The sequence below is a fragment of the Mustelus asterias genome, chromosome 13 (genome assembly GCF_964213995.1).
Source record: "Mustelus asterias chromosome 13, sMusAst1.hap1.1, whole genome shotgun sequence".
NCBI classification, from domain to species: domain Eukaryota; kingdom Metazoa; phylum Chordata; class Chondrichthyes; order Carcharhiniformes; family Triakidae; genus Mustelus; species Mustelus asterias.
In genome coordinates this window covers 49170113-49188373 of record NC_135813.1, presented here as the reverse complement: position 1 = coordinate 49188373, position 18261 = coordinate 49170113, and the positions used below count along the sequence as shown (strand labels likewise).

Genomic DNA, 18261 nt, shown 5'->3' with positions numbered 1-18261 from the left:
ATCCCCTCACGCTCTTCCCCATCCCCTCACACTCTCCCCATCCCCTCACACTCTCCCCATCCCTCACACTCTCCCCATCCCCTCACACTCTCCACATCCCCTCACACTCTCCCCATCCCCTCACACTCTCCCCCCATCCCCCTCACACTCTCCCCCATCTCCTCACACTCTCCCCCCATCACCTCACACTGTCCCCCCATCTCCTCACACTCTCCCCCCATCTCCTCACACTCTCCCCCCCATCTCCTCACACTCTCCCCCCCCATCTCCTCACACTCTCCCTCCCATCTCCTCACACTCTCCCCCCCATCTCCTCACACTGGTCCCCCCATCTCTTCACGTTCTTCCCATCTCCTCACACTGTCCCCCCCATCCCCTCCATCCCCTCACGTTCTTCCCCCATCCCTCACGCTCCCCCCATCTCCTCACACTGTCCCCCCATCCCCTCACACTCCCCCCCCATCCCCTCACGTTCTTCCCCCATCCCCTCACGCTCCCCCATCTCCTCACACTCTCCCCCCATCCCTCACACACCCCCCATCTCTTCACGTTCTTCCCCATCCCCTCACGTTCTTCCCCCAACCCCTCACGTTCTTCCCCCATCCCTCACACTCTCCCCCCATCCCCTCACACTCTCCCCCCATCTCCTCACACCTCCCCCCAACTCCTCTCACTCTCCCCCCATCCCCTCACTCTCCCCCATCCCCTCACAATATCCCCCCATCCTCTCGCGCTCTCCCCCATCCCCTCGCGCTCCCCCATCCCCTCGCGCTCCCCCATCCCTCGCGCTCCCCCCAATCCCCTCGCGCTCCCCCTCATCCCCTCGCGCTCTCCCCATCCCCTCGCGCTCTCCCAATCCCCTCGCGCTCTCCCCCATCCACTCGCGCTCTCCCCCAATCTCCTCGCGCTCTCCCCATCCCCTCGCGCTCCCCCCAATCCCCTCGCGCTCTCCCCCATCCCCTCGCGCTCTCCCCCCACCCCTTGCGCTCCTCCCCATCCCCTCGCGCTCTCCCCCATCCACTCGCGCTCTCCCCATCCCCTCGCGCTTCCCCCATCCCCTCGCGCTCTCCCCCATCCACTCGCGCTCTCCCCATCCCCTCGCGCTCTCCCCCATCCACTCGCGCTCCCCCCATCCCCTCGCGCTCTCCCCCATCCCCTCGCGCTCTCCCCCAATCTCCTCGCGCTCTCCCCATCCCCTCGCGCTCCCCCCAATCCCCTCGCGCTCTCCCCCATCCCCTCGCGCTCTCCCCATCCCCTTGCGCTCCCCCCATCCCTCGCGCTCTCCCCCATCCCCTCGCGCTCTCCCCCATCCACTCGCGCTCTCCCCATCCCCTCGCGCTTCCCCCATCCCCTCGCGCTCTCCCCCATCCCTCGTGCTCCCCCCATCCCCTCGCGCTCTCTCCCATCCACTCACGCTCTCCCCCAATCCCCTCGCGCTCTCCCCCATCCCCTCGCGCTCTCCCCCATCCCCTCGCGCTCTCCCCCATCCCCTCGCGCTCTCCCCCATCCCCTCGCGCTCTCCCCATCCCCTCGCGCTCTCCCCCATCCCCTCGCGCTCTCCCCCATCCCCTCGCGCTCTCCCCTCCCCATCCCCCTCGCGCTCTCCCCCATCCCCTCGCGCTCCCACCCATCCCCTCGCGCTCTCCCCCATCCCCTCGCGCTCTCCCCTCCCTCGCGCTCTCCCCATCCACTCGCGCTCCTCCCCCATCCATTCGTGCTCTCCCCCATCCACTCGCGCACTCCCCATCCACTCGCGCTCTCCCCATCCCTCGCGCTCTCCCCCATCGCCTCGCGCTCCCCCCCATCCCCCTCGCGCTCTCCCCCATCCACTCGCGCTCTCCCCATCCACTCGCGCTTTCCCCATCCACTCGCGCTTTCCCCATCCCCTCGCGCTCCCCCCATCCCCCTCGCGCTCTCCCCCATCCACTCGCGCTCTCCCCCATCCCTCGCGCTCTCCCCCATCCACTCGCGCTCTCCCCCCATCCCCTCGCGCTCTCCCCCATCCCCTCGCGCTCTCCCCCATCCCCTCGCGCTCCCCCCATCCCCTCGCGCTCTCTCCCATCCACTCGCGCTCTCTCCCATCCACTCACGCTCTCCCCCAATCCCCTCGCGCTCCCCCAATCCCTCGCGCTCCCCCAATCCCTCGCGCTCCCCCAATCCCACGCGCTCCCCAATCCCCGCGCGCTCCCCCAATCCCCGCGCGCTCCCCCAATCCCCGCGCGCTCCCCCAATCCCCTCGCGCTCCCCCAATCCCTCGCGCTCCCCCAATCCCCTCGCCCTCCCCTCCCCCAATCCCCTCGCCTCCCCCTCGCCCTCCCCCTCGCCCTCCCCTCGCCCTCCCCTCGCCCTCCCCCTCGCCCTCCCCTCGCCCTCCCCTCCCCCTCCCCCTACCCCTCGCCCTACCCCTCGCTCTCCCCCTTGCTCTCCCCCTCGCCCGCCCCTCGCCCTCCGCACTCGCCCTCGCACTTGCCCTCGCCCTCCCCCTCGCACTCATCCTCACACTCCCCTCCCCCTTGCCCCCCCCTCGCCCTCGCCACCGCCCTGCCCCTCACCGACCCCCCCCCTCGCCCCCTCACTCGCCCCCCACTCACCCCCCCTCGTCCCCTCCCTCACCCCCCTCCCCCCCTCGTCCTTGCCCCTGCCCCTCACCCCCGCCCGCACATCGCCCCCACCCACCCCCTCGCCCCCCCCTCCTCCTCGCCCCTGCCCCCCCTCGCCCCCCCCTCCCCCCCTCGACCCCCCACTCGCCCTCGCCCCCGCCCCCCCTCGCCTCCGGCTCGCCCCACCCTCCCCCTCATCCCCCCCGTCGCCCTCGCCCCCCCCCCCCCCCCCCCCCCCGCCCCCCCACTCGCCCGCACCCTCGCCCTTGCCGCCCCTCGCCCCCGCCGTCCCCCTCCCCCCACGGCCTCCCCCCCCCCCCCCCCCCCGGCGCCCCCCACCCCACCCCACCCTCGTCACTCTCCCCGCCCCCCCACCCGACCCCCTGCACTCTGTCCCTCTCTCTCCACACCCCCCGCGCTCTCTGACCCCCCCCCGCGCTCTCTGACCCCCCCCGCGCTCTCTGACCCCCCCCGCGCTCTCTGACCCCCCGCGCTCTCTGACCCCCCCGCGCTCTCTGACCCCCCCGCGCTCTCTGACCCCCCGCGCTCTCTGACCCCCCCGCGCTCTCTGACCCCCCCGCGCTCTCTGACCCCCCGCGCTCTCTGACCCCCCCGCGCTCTCTGACCCCCCCGCGCTCTCTGACCCCCCCCGCGCTCTCTGACCCCCCCGCGCTCTCTGCCTGCCCCCCCCCCGCGCACCCTCCACCACCCCCACCCCCCGCTCTCTGCCTGCCCCCCCCCCCCCCGCGCGCACCCTCCACCACCCCCCCCCCCCCCCCGCGCACCCTCCACACACCCCCCCCCCGCACTTTGTGAAGCAATTTTGTCCTCTCAACAAGCCTGCTTCAAAACACCCCGTGCATTTGTCGGAGCAGGATCATACTGCTTTTCGTCACCGCAGCCATGAAAGGTTCTTCAGGCACTGAGACTACGTTATGACACTGTCATTGCACGTCTGCGCGAACACAATTGAAAGCAGGGACATCCTCATCCAGTAAATCATCGGCTGTGGACCTTTCTATTGGAAACCTGGTGGCAGATTCAGGGAGTGGGCAATGACGGAGCAGAAATGAGAGGGACCCTTGTGTTATGAAGCGAAGGTGCATCCCCCCTCTGAGAACTAACACCTAACCACTGGCCTCATAATCTGTAAAAGTGAGTGTCAAGTGGTATGATCTGCTCTTCAGGGACTTTTAGTGGTTAAATTAAAAGAACTCCCTGATACTCTCTCAAGTCAACAAGTAATAATTTATTTATCTAACTAACCGTGAACAGGTTAACTAAACTATTAACAAACCAAATAAAACTCGATTTTAATGGAATGCTGTTTAGATAAATACAATTCCTACTTGTTAACAAAAATAAATAGAATTTTAGTCATTCTGTCAATTACAACCAGGTTTGGCGTCTTCTGGAATATTCCAGGCTTTCTCTGTTGATTCTTCTGTCTGGAACCTCTGTCGTCTTCGCTATCGAGATGGGCTTTCTTTTAAGACATAAGTGAGGGTGTTACTCTGGCAGATGGCAATTGCTCTCTCCTTTTGTCCCACTCCCTCCTTTTATACCTGTGATGACATATCAATATCCCCTAAATTTGGATTGGTCCCAGGTTGCCAAAACCATCAAATTTAAATCTAATAGGTTGCTGGTATCTCGGTTAAGGTTACCAAGACAACCATGCTGCTTGGCCTTCCAATACAAATGTTTCATTCTGGGACCCTATATGCACCTGCAATTCTTTTTAACTCTCTAAGCACAGAAAAAGCACCACCTTTTAAAGGGACCATGCAATGCTCCCCCCACCCCCCAGCATTTTACATTTTAAAAATAATTTTACAAATGCCAAATTCTAAAATTCTACATTTCAATCTACAATTACTCCACTCAACTTTGCAGCACTTCTCATCCGAATATTCAAGCTCCTGGGCAGGACATTAACATGGGAATTCACAGCTTTCATTGGAAGAAACAGCAAAGCTATGTGAATTTTGTACACTTTCCTGAGTACTTACCCAGGTACATTTGAGTTGCTGCAGCTTTTAGTATTAGTTTGATGCCTGAAATCCTTACTGCCTTATGAAACCTGTCAAAGCTGCAGCCCATTACCTGGTTAATCCACTCTAGATGGATGTGTAACCCAGCACCTCTCTTGCTCTGTTAACTCACTGTTAACTGAACTTCGATTTCCTTTACAGAGAAAGCAAGTAAGGGATCCTCTAAAGAGAAGAAGAAGAAGAAGAAAAAAGTGCGAGAGGTAAATGTTTTTGTTTCAAATTAATGTATTATTCTTGCAGCTTTAAATGTTCTGGTGGCAAGTTTCCAAAAACACAGACTAGATGTTGGAGAGAGAGCAAGGTAGGATTGAGGATCAGCAGCTGTGACTCCGTTAGTAACACACTCATCTCTGATAGCCCCACTCCAGAAACCAGAGACCCCAAAAAACCAAGCTGACCCTCTGTGGTATTGGAGGAGTGCTGTTCTGTCCATGATGCCATCTTTAAGACCAGACATTAAACCAAGGCTCCATCCAACCCCCTAGGATAACAGAAAAGGCTCCATGATGAGCAATGGAGTTGGCCCTAGTTTCAAGAACAACACCTGTCCCTCAGCCATCGCCACTCGAACAGCTCATTTCATGGTCATTTCATGGTGTATAAATTGCTGTGTTTCCTACATTATTACAGTAATAACACTCTGAAATTACTTCATCGGGTTGAGGCGCTTTGGCTTCTCCTGAGAGCCTCGAAAGGAATCACAAAAAGGCAGCTTCCTTGTTGGGAGGACCCTGGGTTTTCTAACCACATCCACTGAAGATGGAAGTTTAATGGACTGTAAAATAATGTTAAGTTTTTTTTATTCATTTGTGGGACATGGGTGTCACTGGCTGGCCAGTATTTATTGATGTGGAGGTGCCGGCGTTGGACTGGGGTAAACACAGTAAGAGTTTTAACAACACCAGGTTAAAGTCCAACAGGTTTATTTGGTAGCAAATGCCATTAGCTTTCGGAGCCCTGCTCCTTCATCAGATGGAGTGGATATCCACTCCATCTGACGAAGGAGCAGGGCTCTGAAAGCTAATGGCATTTGCTACCAAATAAACCTGTTGGACTTTAACCTGGTGTTGTTAAAACTCTTACAGTATTTATTGCCCATCTCTAGTTGCTCTTGGAGGGCACATTGCTATGGGCCTGGAGTCACATGTAGACCGGACTGGGGAAAGATGACAGATTTCCTTCCTAAATGACATTAGTGAACCAGATGCGCCTTTTTGACAATTGATAATGGATGGCACAGTGGTTAGCACTGCTGCCTCACAGCGCGAGGGACCCGGGTTCAATTCCCGGCTTGGGTTACTGTCTCTGTGGAGTTTGCACATTCTCCCGGTGTCTGCTTGGGTTTTCTCCGGGTGCTCAGGTTTCCTCCCACAATCCAAAAGATGTGCTGGTTAGGTGGATTGGTCATGCTAAATTGCCCCTTAGTGTCAGGAGGATTAGCTAGGGTAAATGCATGGGGTTATGGGGATAGGGCCTGGGTGGGATTGTGGTCGGTGCAGACTCGATGGGCCGAATGGCCTCCTTCTGCACTGTAGGATTCCATGAGTTTCATGGTCATCAGTTGATTCTTAATTCCAGATTTGTTTTATTGAATTCAAATTCTACCATCTGCCGTGGCGGGATTCGAACCCAGGTCCCCAGAACATTAGCCGAGTTTCTGGATTAATAGTCTAGTGATCACACCACTAGGCTATTACCTCCCCTGTAAGTCTGCATTTATATGCTTCTTTTTGTGAAGAAAGATATAGCATCTTTCATGATTCTAGGACATCCCAAGTGCTTTACAGTCACTGAAGCTGCTGTGAAATGTAGTCACTGTTTCAATGTCGGAAACGATGTTGGGAGACGGGTTAGAGGATATGAAAATGCTGAGAGTAACTTTTCCAATAACTTCACCTGGGGGCGGCGGGTTAGTGGAACTGAGATTTCAGAACAATTTTGCACCATGTGTTTTGCTTTTTCAGGAGGATGAGAAATTGGAAAAAAAGAGACAGAAGCCAAGGAAAAGTAAAGAGAAGGAGAAAGAAGCAACAGACGAGAGGCAGAAAAATGAGAAGCAAATGACATCTGAAGAGAAGAGGAGAAGGAAGAAAGTAAAGAGCAAGGACAAATCTGATAAGGACATGGAGGATTTGGAGAAGTTTCTGATTGGTAGTGGTGATAGTCATGTTGTGAGGAGCAAGGGTGGTGGAGACTATGAGGAGCTATAGTCTCTGCTCCAATCCTGTTGTATTATCTTCATGTTACTACCCTGTTTCCACACTTTAACAATCCCTCTTTAACATTGGCACAAAGCGTGTGCCTGAGCTTTGAGGAGGAAGGTGTCATGTCGAGCTCTGGTTATCTCCACTCAACTCCCATCACAGGCTGGTTTTATAAGTTTCTAACTATTTGTAGGGTGAATGGTCTGAAGGTTGTACTGCTTGGCTCGCGGTGTCTGGTTTCAGCTGGCTTTGATCGAGTGATCAGTACTTCACCAGCTACATGAGCCCTTGTGGTAACTTCATCCTAATTTAATTCCAGTCTCTCAAAATGGGGGGAGGGGCTCTTCAAAGTGAAAGAGAAAATGTTAGCCTTTGGCAGGGTTTATCTGCAGAATGCATTGCATTTCAATCAAATCTAGTTTCCTGGTCTCTGAGCAGGTACAGACATGCAGACAGCCTTTTTGAAATCCAGTGCCTTCTGCCAGCTCATACCCAGGTGAGAATGGTTCAGTGAACGCTCCCCCAGTGCTCTGTCAAAAGTCCTCCACCATCTTTGGCTGGGTGACATTAAACTCTCAAGCATTCTCTAAGGATTTTTTATCTTCCTTTCCCCATTTCCAAAATATATCTCCTCTTTCCCTTTGTATTGCCTCAATCTTTAAACCACTTCAACCAAAGGTTTGGTATTTCCACCCCCACCCACCCACAGGCAGGCTGTTCTGAAGTTGCTGGAAGCCACACTGGGGGCTTCATTTGATAGTCTCCTTCCCCCAGCTCACGGCCTATTGGGAGTGAATGCGGAGTCCTGTCACACACAATATTCCCCGTCGCTCACACTTAGCCCAGTGTTTGAACCCACCTCTCATTTCCATCCTCATAGTTAGAGTCACACAAGGCACTCAGTGTGACTGAATCAACTGAAATGAATGAACAAGTTTAATCCAGGCAGACTATAACTTCAAATAGAACTGTAATTCTGAATATTGAGTTGTTGGGTAAAGAGCTTGCATTGGCTAATGAAGTATCTACCAGATTATTCACCAATTAACTGTGCTGCTGAGCATTTTCCAGTTACAGGGTGTGGCGACATTGTTAGACGACACGTCAAAGCTCGAGGCTTGGCAGGTGGCACAAATACAAGAGTGTGGAATCTGAACCAAATCAATAGCAATCAATCAGACCCAAAGGCTTGGAGGGCAGCTAATGAGGAGAAGGTGCTGAGCCTGGAGCTGGTACAGTTACAGAATTTAAATACACGCGCACTGCACTGTTCTTTGCATCACAGACTGTGCTGTTTCAGAGCTGTGGCTAAGGGGGACAGTGTCCACTCCAACAAGCTACTTCTGATATCAGACTCCAGTTACACTCTTGTGCCCAATTAGATTTTAGCCAATCATGTGGTAGGTATTAGCAAACTGGCAGTAATTCCTGCAACATTTCAGTGACATGAGTCTCACTGCATTCTGGGAACATTTTAATTGCAGAATATGATGGTGTAGTCTCTCTGCGAGTTCCACAGGTGTAATCTTTCCACAAACTAATTTTATTGGTTTCTCAAGATGATTTGTGCACTCTTGCGTTCTCAATAGTTTAGTGATTTTATGGGTGCGTTCCCTTTCACTTGGTGGTTTATGTTCTTCTATGGTTTGCAACCCCCTCTTTCGCATTATGTTCTCTCTTGCTGTGATTTGCGTTCCCCCTCTCACTGTGGTTTGCGTTCCCCCTCTCGCTGGGGTTTGCGTTCACCCCCTCTCGCTGTGGTTTGCGTTCCCCCTCTCGCTGTGGTTTGCGTTCCCCCTCTCGCTGTGGTTTGCGTTCCCCCTCTCGCTGTGGTTTGCGTTCCCCCTCTCGCTGTGGTTTGCGTTCCCCCTCTCGCTGTGGTTTGCGTTCCCCCTCTCTCGCTGTGGTTTGCGTTCCCCCTCTCTTGCTTTGGTTTGCGTTCCCCCTCTCTCGCTGTGGTTTGCGTTCCCCCTCTCTTGCTTTGGTTTGCGTTTCCCCTCTCTTGCTTTGGTTTGCGTTCCCCCTCTCTCGCTGTGGTTTGCGTTCCCCCTCTCTCGCTTTGGTTTGCGTTCCCCCTCTCTCGCTTTGGTTTGCGTTCCCCCTCTCTCGCTTTGGTTTGCGTTCCCCCTCTCTTGCTTTGGTTTGCATTCCCCCTCTCTTGCTTTGGTTTGCGTTCCCCCTCTCTTGCTTTGGTTTGCGTTCCCCCTCTCTTGCTTTGGTTTGCGTTCCCCCTCTGTCGCAGTGGTTTGCGTTCCCCCTCTGTCGCGGTAGTTTGCATTCCCTCTCTGTCACGGTGGTTTGTGTTCCCTCTCTCGCAATGGCTTGCGTTCCCCCTCTCTTGTGGTGGTTTGCATTCCCCCTCTTGCTGTAGTCTGCGTTCCCTCTCTCGCGGTGGTTTGCATTCCCCATTTCTCGCTGTGGTTTGCGTTCCCCCTCTGTCACGGTAGTTTGCATTCCCCCTCTTGCTGTGGTTTGTGTTCCCTCTCTCGCTGTGGTCTGCATTCCCTCTCTCGCAGTGGTTTGCATTCACCCCCTCGCTGCAGCTTGCGTTCCCTCTCTCGCTGTGGTTTGCATTCCCCCTCCCTCACTGAGGTTTGCGTTCCATCTCTCAGTGTGGTTTGTGTTGCCTGTTGTAATGCATTAAGTTCCTTCACTCACTGTATTAACTGTCCACCTGGGGTGACTGATTTATTGGTCATCCGAGAACAGGAGCTGGGTAGGATGTCAAACCCCAACTTGAATGAAAATTAGGAGTTTTGCCTTTTGTATGACTGATATTTGAGCATTTGACTGCAGCTCAAACACAGTTTCAGTTGTGAAGATTCCCTTTCTGAATATCATGAACTAGAACAAGAGAACTTTTCCGTATTTAGCTTGGTGAGGTTTCTTCAACAGGAACTTCTTTAATGAAGTGCATTTTATTGTACATTGAGATTCCTGAAAGCAATGGTGTTCTTTGCAATTTCTAATTTCCCTTGATCACCCTTGAGATTGAGTCCTGGCTGTGGAATGTTTTAGGATGTTATCTTTCCGTTACCTCACCCATGCTGCAAGGATCTAAATCTATCAAAGCTTGATACTTTAAGCAATATTAATCCTTCTATGTCGCTCCAGGTTGTGCATCGTGCCAGCATGGTAGAGTGCCGGCATGCCAGTGTACAGAGTGCTGGCATGGCAGCGTGGCATCGTGCAGAGTGCTGGCGTGTCAGGGAGGCTTCCACAACTTTCATTGGGTCACTCCTCAGGAAGTCACAGTGCAAGTGGAACTGGATCCCAAATAACATCTGAGATAGCGTCATTGTCTCTCCTCTCCTAGTATGTAATATCTAGAAACTGCTTCTAATTCCCCTGTCTCACATTGATCTGAATTCTGAAGCCTGGGATATTGTAGTTTGTAACACCTCAGTTTTTCCTGCAGTATCTATGCTCTGACTTGGTTTGACAGTCTATTTTTGCCTGATTTGCTGCTCTAGTTTATTAAGGGAGTGAGTAGAGGACAGGGACCAATTCAGTAGCTCTTGCTGATAAAGTCTTGACTCCCGTTTTCAGGGTCCAATTGCTACTGATGCTGAGCAGCCTTCACTATGTGGGCAATGTGTGAGGTGCAAGGAGAACGTGACCCATTCCAGTCTGTTTCCAGTGGACCTGTTGTATGAGGAAGAGGAGGGAAAGTCACAAAGACGTGCACCCAAGATATTGGATTCTCTTCTCACTGTCTGAAATATAGCTAACCCAGAAGGCTGTGTGCTGATGTGTCACTGCTGCTGAGGTTTTAGGTGAATTCCTACATGGGGTGTGAGAGGAAGGATTTCTGATGTAATGTGGTAAATGCTGCCCCTAATATTGCTTTAGGGCTTTTAGTTTGAGGTTAGAGAGGGCATTCTTTGAAAGAGCTGTCCAGTAGGCCCAGTGTCTTGCTCTCTTCCATAGCACAATCTGAAAGTGCAAGCTGAGACCTTCAGGGATAATGGCAAAGTACATTTCACACTGAGGGTGGTGGAAATCTGAAACTTACTTGCTGAAAAATCAGTAGATTCTGGGAGTCCATCAGACCTTTAGCACTCAGATTGATAGATATTTTTTGGGTAAGAGTAACAAGGAATATACAGCGGAGCTGGTTAAATGGCATTAAGATGCAGATAAGCCAAGCGAGGCAGTCAAGGGGCTAAATAACCTCTTCCTGTTCCAAGTGTTTGGAGAATCTGTATTAGATGTTCCCGGATTGCAAAGCAATTTCTAAGTAGACGGATATTACTGACATTAGTGGCACTGGGGAAGTTTGAGTTGTCCCTAACTCAGAGCGGTGTTCATGATCAAACCTCCTATGCCTGGCTGATATCTTTGTGTTCAGTCACAGGAGGGCTGTGTGTGACTCAAACCCTCCCCTTGCATTCTTGTATTGTAAACTTATCTTCAACTATGTTTGTTCATTAAAGGCAAAAATATTATTTTCTTGCTTAAGAGGCTGGCCTGATGGGTGTTGTTTGTGTATTTGATCAGATTTATTTGTGTCCTTTAAGGCGTCCCCTTGCCAGTGGTGCAGTGACCAGAACTCACTGGATTGGGCGGCATGGTAGCACAGTGGCAGCACAGTGGTTAGCACTGCTGCTTCACAGCTCCAGGGACCTGGGTTCGATTCCCGGCTTGGGTCACTGTCTGTGTGGAGTTTGCACATTCTCCTCGTGTCTGCGTGGGTTTCTTCTGGGTGCTCCGGTTTCCTCCCACAGTCCAAAGATGTGCGGGTTAGGTTGATTGGCCATGCTAAAATTGCCCCTTAGTCTCTTGAGATGTGTAGGTTAGAGGGATTAGTGGGTAAATATGTAGGGATATGGGGGTAGGGCCTGGGTGGGATTGTGGTCGGTGTAGACTCGATGGGCCGAATGGCCTCTTTCTACACTGTAGGGATTCTATGATTCTATGAAACTGCCAATGATTGAGGATTCACTGGGGTGGCACAGTGGTTAGCACTGCTGCTTCACGGCGCCAGGGACCTGAGTTCAATTCCCGGCTTGGGTCACTGTCTGTGCGGAGCCTGCATGTTCTCCCATGTCTGCGTGGGTTTCCTCCGGGTGCTGCGGTTTCCTCCCACAGTCCAAAAGACGTGATGGTTAAGTGCATTGGCCATGCTAAATTCTCCCTCAGTGTACCTGAACAAGCGCTGGAGTGTGGCGACTAGGGGATTTTCACAGTAACTTCATTGTGGTGTTAATGTAAGACTACTTGTGACAATAATAAATAAACTCCCAGCGATTGGGATTCACTGGATAAGACTCCCTTTTCAGTTCTTCATGATGTTGTCATTGAAGGAGTGACCATTGGGGGGCAGTGGAGACCAGTTGATGGAAATGCAATTCCTGTAGAGAGATTCTCACCACGTGCGACCCAGCAGAGGGCCCACTCTGTCAAACTCCTCATTATTCCCTCTGCTTTGTCAGGAACCATTCTCTGTGTGAGGAGCCTGTAACTACTAGATTCTGGGTTAAACCACAGAAAACAGAATTAGCGACACAGCAATAAGCCATTCAGTCTATTGAGGCCATTCCTATATTTACTAGCCACAACTGTAACTAGACCTGATTCCATTCACCTGTCTCTATCACCTTAACTCCTTTACCTTCATCTGCCTATTCCAGTTTAATCTGCAATATTGGCACACTGTTCAATTCGGCCTCTCAGACTAATCCTGTGACTATATCCACAGTCTCACAATTGACAGTGAAACAAATCTGCCACTTTCTCACCTCGTCTGTGATTTAATCTAAAGGTGCATTCACTCCCTCACACTCTCCCAGAATTGTTATCCTTTCTAGAACTACTGCTGGAATAAAACTTAAATCAACAAAATCCATTAAACCTAACAAATTGGTTCCCATCAGAGTGGCCAATTGCATCCAGCCTCTACTGTAATCTTTAACCCCACTCTCTCCCAGGATCCCTTAATCCCACTGTCTCCCCATAACCCTCAATCTCACCCGCTCCTTGGATTCTTTAATCCCATCCTCTCCCCGTGTCCCTCAATCCCACCCTCTCTCCATATCCTGGATAAGATGCTCATCAGAGAGTCGATGTAGGCTCGATGGTCCCAATGGCCTCTTCTGCACTGTATGGATTCTTTGCTTTTATGATTCTATATCAGACACTCTGGTGTAAAGCCACAGCAACTCTGTACAGCTAGGTGCCTCAGAATGACACGTCTATTCCCGACAACCCCCTCTCACTTTACCCCTACCATTGAACCTGACACCTCTTGATCTGTTGCACAATGTCAGACCAAACAGCCAAGCCCAGCGTGCCTTGTCCTGTGTTAAAGCAAGGAAGTTGGCATGTTGATATATAGATTCTGGAGAAATAGGCAATACTTTTAGTGGAATTGGCTGTAAATCTTAGAGCTAATTGGGAGGATTTTGTATCCACGTTGCCTGGTCAAGAATATCTCTGGTGTACTATTGTGCAGAGTAACAGATTTAACTCCACATAAATCAATGCTGCCCAAGTTAAACAGCAAAAGGCACCTTGTGTTTCTGAGCCACAGCTCCTATCGTGAGGCTCACCCAGGAGCCCTTGTGGGAGAGTTAGACACAGGGACAGTGTTTACACAGAGCACTGTGCCAGAGGGGAATTGGGGAGTGTTAGACACAGGGACAGTGTTTAGACAGAGCACTGTGCCAGAGGGGAATTGGGGAGTGTTAGACACAGGGACAGTGTTTAGACAGAGCACTGTGCCAGAGGGGAATTGGAGAGTCTTGCTTATTTCACTTTGTTGTATTTCCAGAGGTATAGTCACATGATCGCCTCAGTGATTCAGCTGACACTGATTTGAAACTGACCAGTATCTTCACAACACCATTGGCTGATTCACGATCTAGTGGATGGTTTACAATATCTAATGTCTTTATAATTAATAAAAGTGTTCAAAGCCCCTGTGCTTTTCCTCTCCAGGTTACTGACAGCAACTTCCTGAAGATTCATCGTCAGTTCCCAGGATACAGTGGTTTGATCCAGAGGGACAGCGTCGCTCTGAGCTACACTGTCTGGACCCTGAACCCAGACTGGGACACCCCACACCTCCACCGTCAATCAGGTCACATCATGATGGGATTGATGCCATCTCTCAGAAAATAGGTGCAGGAAAAGGCCATTCGGCCCTTTGAGTCTGCTCCTCCATTCATTATGATCATGGCTGATCATCCAACTCAATAGCCTGATTCCCCCTTCCCCCCCCCCATATCCTTTGATCCCCTTAGCCCCAAGTGCTCTATCTAACTGCTTCTTGAAAACAATGTTTTGTCCTCAACTACTTTCTGTGATAGCAAATTCCACAGGCTGACCACTCTGGGTGAAGAAATTTCTCCTCATCTCTGTCCGAAACAATCTACCCTGAATCCTCAAACTGTGCCCCCTGGTTCTGGACACCACCACCATTAGGATCAACCTTCCTGCATCTACCCTGTTTAGTCTTGTTAGAATTTTATAGGTTTCTATGAGTTCCTCTGCCCCCCCATTCTTCTCAACTCCAGTGAATACAATCCTAACTGACTCGATCTCTCCTCAGAAATCAGTCCCGCCAGCCCAGGAATCAGCCTGGTAAACCTTCTCTGCACTCCCTCTATAACAAGAACATCCTTCCTCAGATAAGGACACCAAAACTGCATACAGTATTCCAGTGTGGCCTCACCAAGGCCCTATATAATTGCAGCAAGACATCCCTGTTCCTATACTTGAATCCTCTCACTATGAAAACCAGCATACCATTTGCCTTCTTTACCGCCTGCTGCACCTGCATGCTTACCTTCAGTGACTGGTGCACAAGGACACCAAGGTTCCGCTGCACATTCCCCTCTCTCAATTTGTAGGCATTCAGATAATCTGTCTTCCTGTTTTCCTCACATTTATCTACATTATACTGCAGCTGCCATTGATCTGCACACTCACTCAACTTGTCCAAATCACACTGAAGCATCTCTGCATCCTCCTCACAGCTCACTCTGCCACCCAGCTTTGTGTCATCTGCAAATTTGGAGATATTACATTTAGTTTCCTCATCTAAATCATTGACATACTCTGTGTTTCCTGTCGACCAGTTTTTTTATCCATCTCAATACACTACCCCAATCCCATATGCTTTAATTTTACACGCTCATCTCTTATGTGGGACTTTGTCAAAAGCCTCTGAAAGCCCAAATAAACCACATCCACTGGCTCCCCCTCATCAACTCTACTAGTTACATCCTCGAAGAATTCCAGTAGACTTGTCAAGCATGATTTCCCTTTCATAAATCCATGATGAGTCTGTCCAATCCTGCCACGGTTTTCCAAGTGTTTTGCTATTAAATCTTTTATAATGGACTCTAGAATTTTCCGCACTGCTGACGTCAGGCTGGCTGGTCTATAATTCCCTATTTCTCTCTCCCTCTCTTAAATAGTGGGGTTACATTAGCTAGCCTCCAATCCATAGGAACTGTTCCAGAGGCTATAGAATCCTGGAAGATGATCACCAATGTATCCAATATTTCTCGGGCCACTTCCTTAAGTACTTTCAGATGTAGATTATCAAGTCCTGGGGATTTATTGGCCTTTAATCCCATCAATTTCCCCAACATCGTTTCCCAACTGATAATGATTTCCTTGATTTTCCAATCTGGTCACTTCCCTCTTGTCATATGGCACTGACCCTGCGTCCTGTAATGTCACAGTCTCCCAATGACCTGTAATGTTGCACTGTCCCAAATCCTGTATTAAACTGCCCCATGTCCTCTCATGTTGCACACTCCCGATGACCTGTAAAACCGCATGGCCCTACATCCTGTAATGTCACACTGCACCTATGGTAATTTCACACCATCACCATGTCCTGTAATGTTGCAATATCCCTATAACCTATAATTTCATATTGCCCCTACATCATGTAATTACATAATGCGCTACAACCTGTAATATCACACTGACCTTACATCCTATAATATCACACTGACCCGAGTCCTGTAATAACACTCCTCCTATGAGATGCAATGTCATACTGCCCCATGTCAAAAAGACAAAGAAAATTACAGCACAGGAACAGGCCTTCAGCCCTCCAAACCTGCGCCGACCATGCCGTCCGACTGAACTAAAACCCCCTATCCTTCCGAGGACTGTATCACTCTATTCCAATCCTATTTCTGTATTTGTCAAGACGTCCCTCAAAACTCACTATCGTATCTGTTTACACCCTCCCCCGGCAGCAAGTTCCAGGCATCCACATCCTCTGTGTAAAAGAATTTGCCTCGTACATCTCCTTTAAACCTTGTCCCTCGCACCTTAAACCTGTGCCCCCTAGTAATTGACTCTTACACTCTGGGGAAAAAGCTTCTGACCATCCACTCTGTCCATGCCCCTCATAATCTTGCAGATTTGCATTAGGTCGCCCCTCAACCTCCGTCATTCCAGTGAGAACAAACCAGGTTTCTCCAACCTCTCCTCATAGCAATGCCCTCCATACCAGGCAACATCCTGATAAATCCTGATAAATCTTTTCTATATCCTCTCCAAAGCCTCCTTCTAGTAGTTTGGCGACCAGAATTGAACACTATATTCTAAATGCAGCCTAACTAAGGTTCTATAAAGCTGCAATATGACTTGCCAATTTTTAAACTCAATGCCCCGGCCAATGAAGGCAAGCATGCCATATGCCTTCTTGACTACCTTCTGCACCTGCATTGCCACTTTGGGTGACCCGTGCACCTTTACACCCAAATCCCTCTGCCTATCAATGCTCTTAAGGGTTCTGCCATTTAGTATGTATTTCCCATCTGTATTAGACCTTCCGAAATGCATTACCTCACATTTGTCTGGATTAAACTCCATCTGACATCTCTCCGCCCAGGTCTCCAACCGATCTATATCCTGCTGTATCCTCCAATGGTCTTCATCGCTATCCGCAATTCCACCAACCTTTGTGTCATCTGCAAACTTAATCAAGCCAGTTACATTTTCCTCCAATATATATTACAAACAGCAAAGGTCCCAACATTGACCCCTGAGGAACGCTGCTAGTCAAAGCCCTCCATTCAGAAGTGCACCCTTCCATTGCTACCCTCTGTCTTCTATGACTGAGCCAGTTCTGTATCCAACTTGCCAGCTCACCTCTGATCCCGTGTGTCTTCACCTTCTGCACCAGTCTGCCATGAAGGACCTTGTCAAAGGCATTACTGAAATCCATGTAGACAACATGTAGCCCTACCCTCAATCATCTTCATCACTTCCTTGAAAAACTCAATCAAGTTAGTGAGACACAACCTCCCCTTCACAAAACCATGTTGCCTCTCGCTAATACGTCCGCTTATTTCCAAGTGGGAGTAAATCCTGTCTCAAAGAATCCTCTCCAATAATTTCCCTACCACCGACACAGGCCTGTAATTACCCGGATTATTCTTGCTACCCTCCTTAAACAAAGGAACAACATTGGCTATTCTCCAGTCTTCTGGGACCTTCCCTGTAGCCAATGAGGATACAAAGATTTGTCTCAAGGCCCCAGCAATTTCCTCCCTTGCCCCTCTCAGTATTCTGGGCTATATCCCATCAGACCCTGCGGACTTGATGTTTTTCAAGACCCCCAATACCTCCTTTTTGATCTCAGCATGACTCAAACTATCTGCACACCCTTCTCTGACTCATCATCAACCAGGTCCTTCTCTTTGTCCTGTATAGTCACAGTCTCCCAACGTCATGTAATGTTGCACTGCCCCACATCTTGTAATGTTGCACTTGCACACTCCCTATGCTCTGTAATACTGCATGGTCCTATGTCCTGCAATGTCACACAGCCCCTACAACCTGTAATGTCACATTGCGGCTATGTCCGTTAATTTTACACTGTCACCACACCTTGTAATATCACGCGATCTCTTTGTCCTGTAATATTGCACTGCCCTGCAGCCTGTAAATAGGGATAGCCCAGGAAATTACCGACCGGTGAGTCTAATCTCAGTGGTTGGTAAGCTGATGGAGAAGATCCTGAGGGACAAGATTTATGAGCATTTAGAGAGGTTTAGTATGCTCAAGAATACTCAGCATGGCTTTGTCAAAGGCAGATCGTGCCTTACCAGCCTGGTGGAGTTCTTCGAAAATGTGACTAAACACATTGACGAAGGGAAAGCAGTAGATGTGGTTTATATGGATTTTAGCAAGGCGTTCGATAAGGTCCCCCATGCAAGGCTTCTCAAAAAAGTGAGAGGGCATGGGATCCAAGGGGCTGCTGCCCTGTGGATCCAGAACTGTCTTGCCCAAAGGAGGCAGAGAGTGTGCATAGATGGGTCTTTTTCTAAATGGGGGTCGGTCACCAGTGTTGTGCCCCAGGGATCTGTTCTGGGACCCTTGCTGTTTGTCATTTTCATAAATGACCTGGATGAGGAAGTGGAGGGATGG

The 18261-nt window shown here is 50.8% G+C and overlaps 1 protein-coding gene across 3 annotated transcripts in view; it reads left to right on the top strand.

Annotated features, from left to right (window-relative positions):
• LOC144502602 (rab-like protein 6) overlaps positions 1–11322 on the top strand; it is a 203991-nt gene extending 192669 nt beyond the window's left edge. For all 3 annotated transcript variants that reach the window (XR_013499360.1, XM_078226722.1, XM_078226721.1), the window contains 2 exons: positions 4796–4854; positions 6619–11322. Coding sequence is in view for 2 of the 3 variants with exons in the window: in XM_078226722.1 (XP_078082848.1) it covers positions 4796–4854; positions 6619–6864 (305 nt within the window). In the remaining variant the exon portion in view is untranslated. The remainder of the gene's footprint in view (positions 1–4795; positions 4855–6618) is intronic.
• Positions 11323–18261: the final 6939 nt, after the last annotated feature.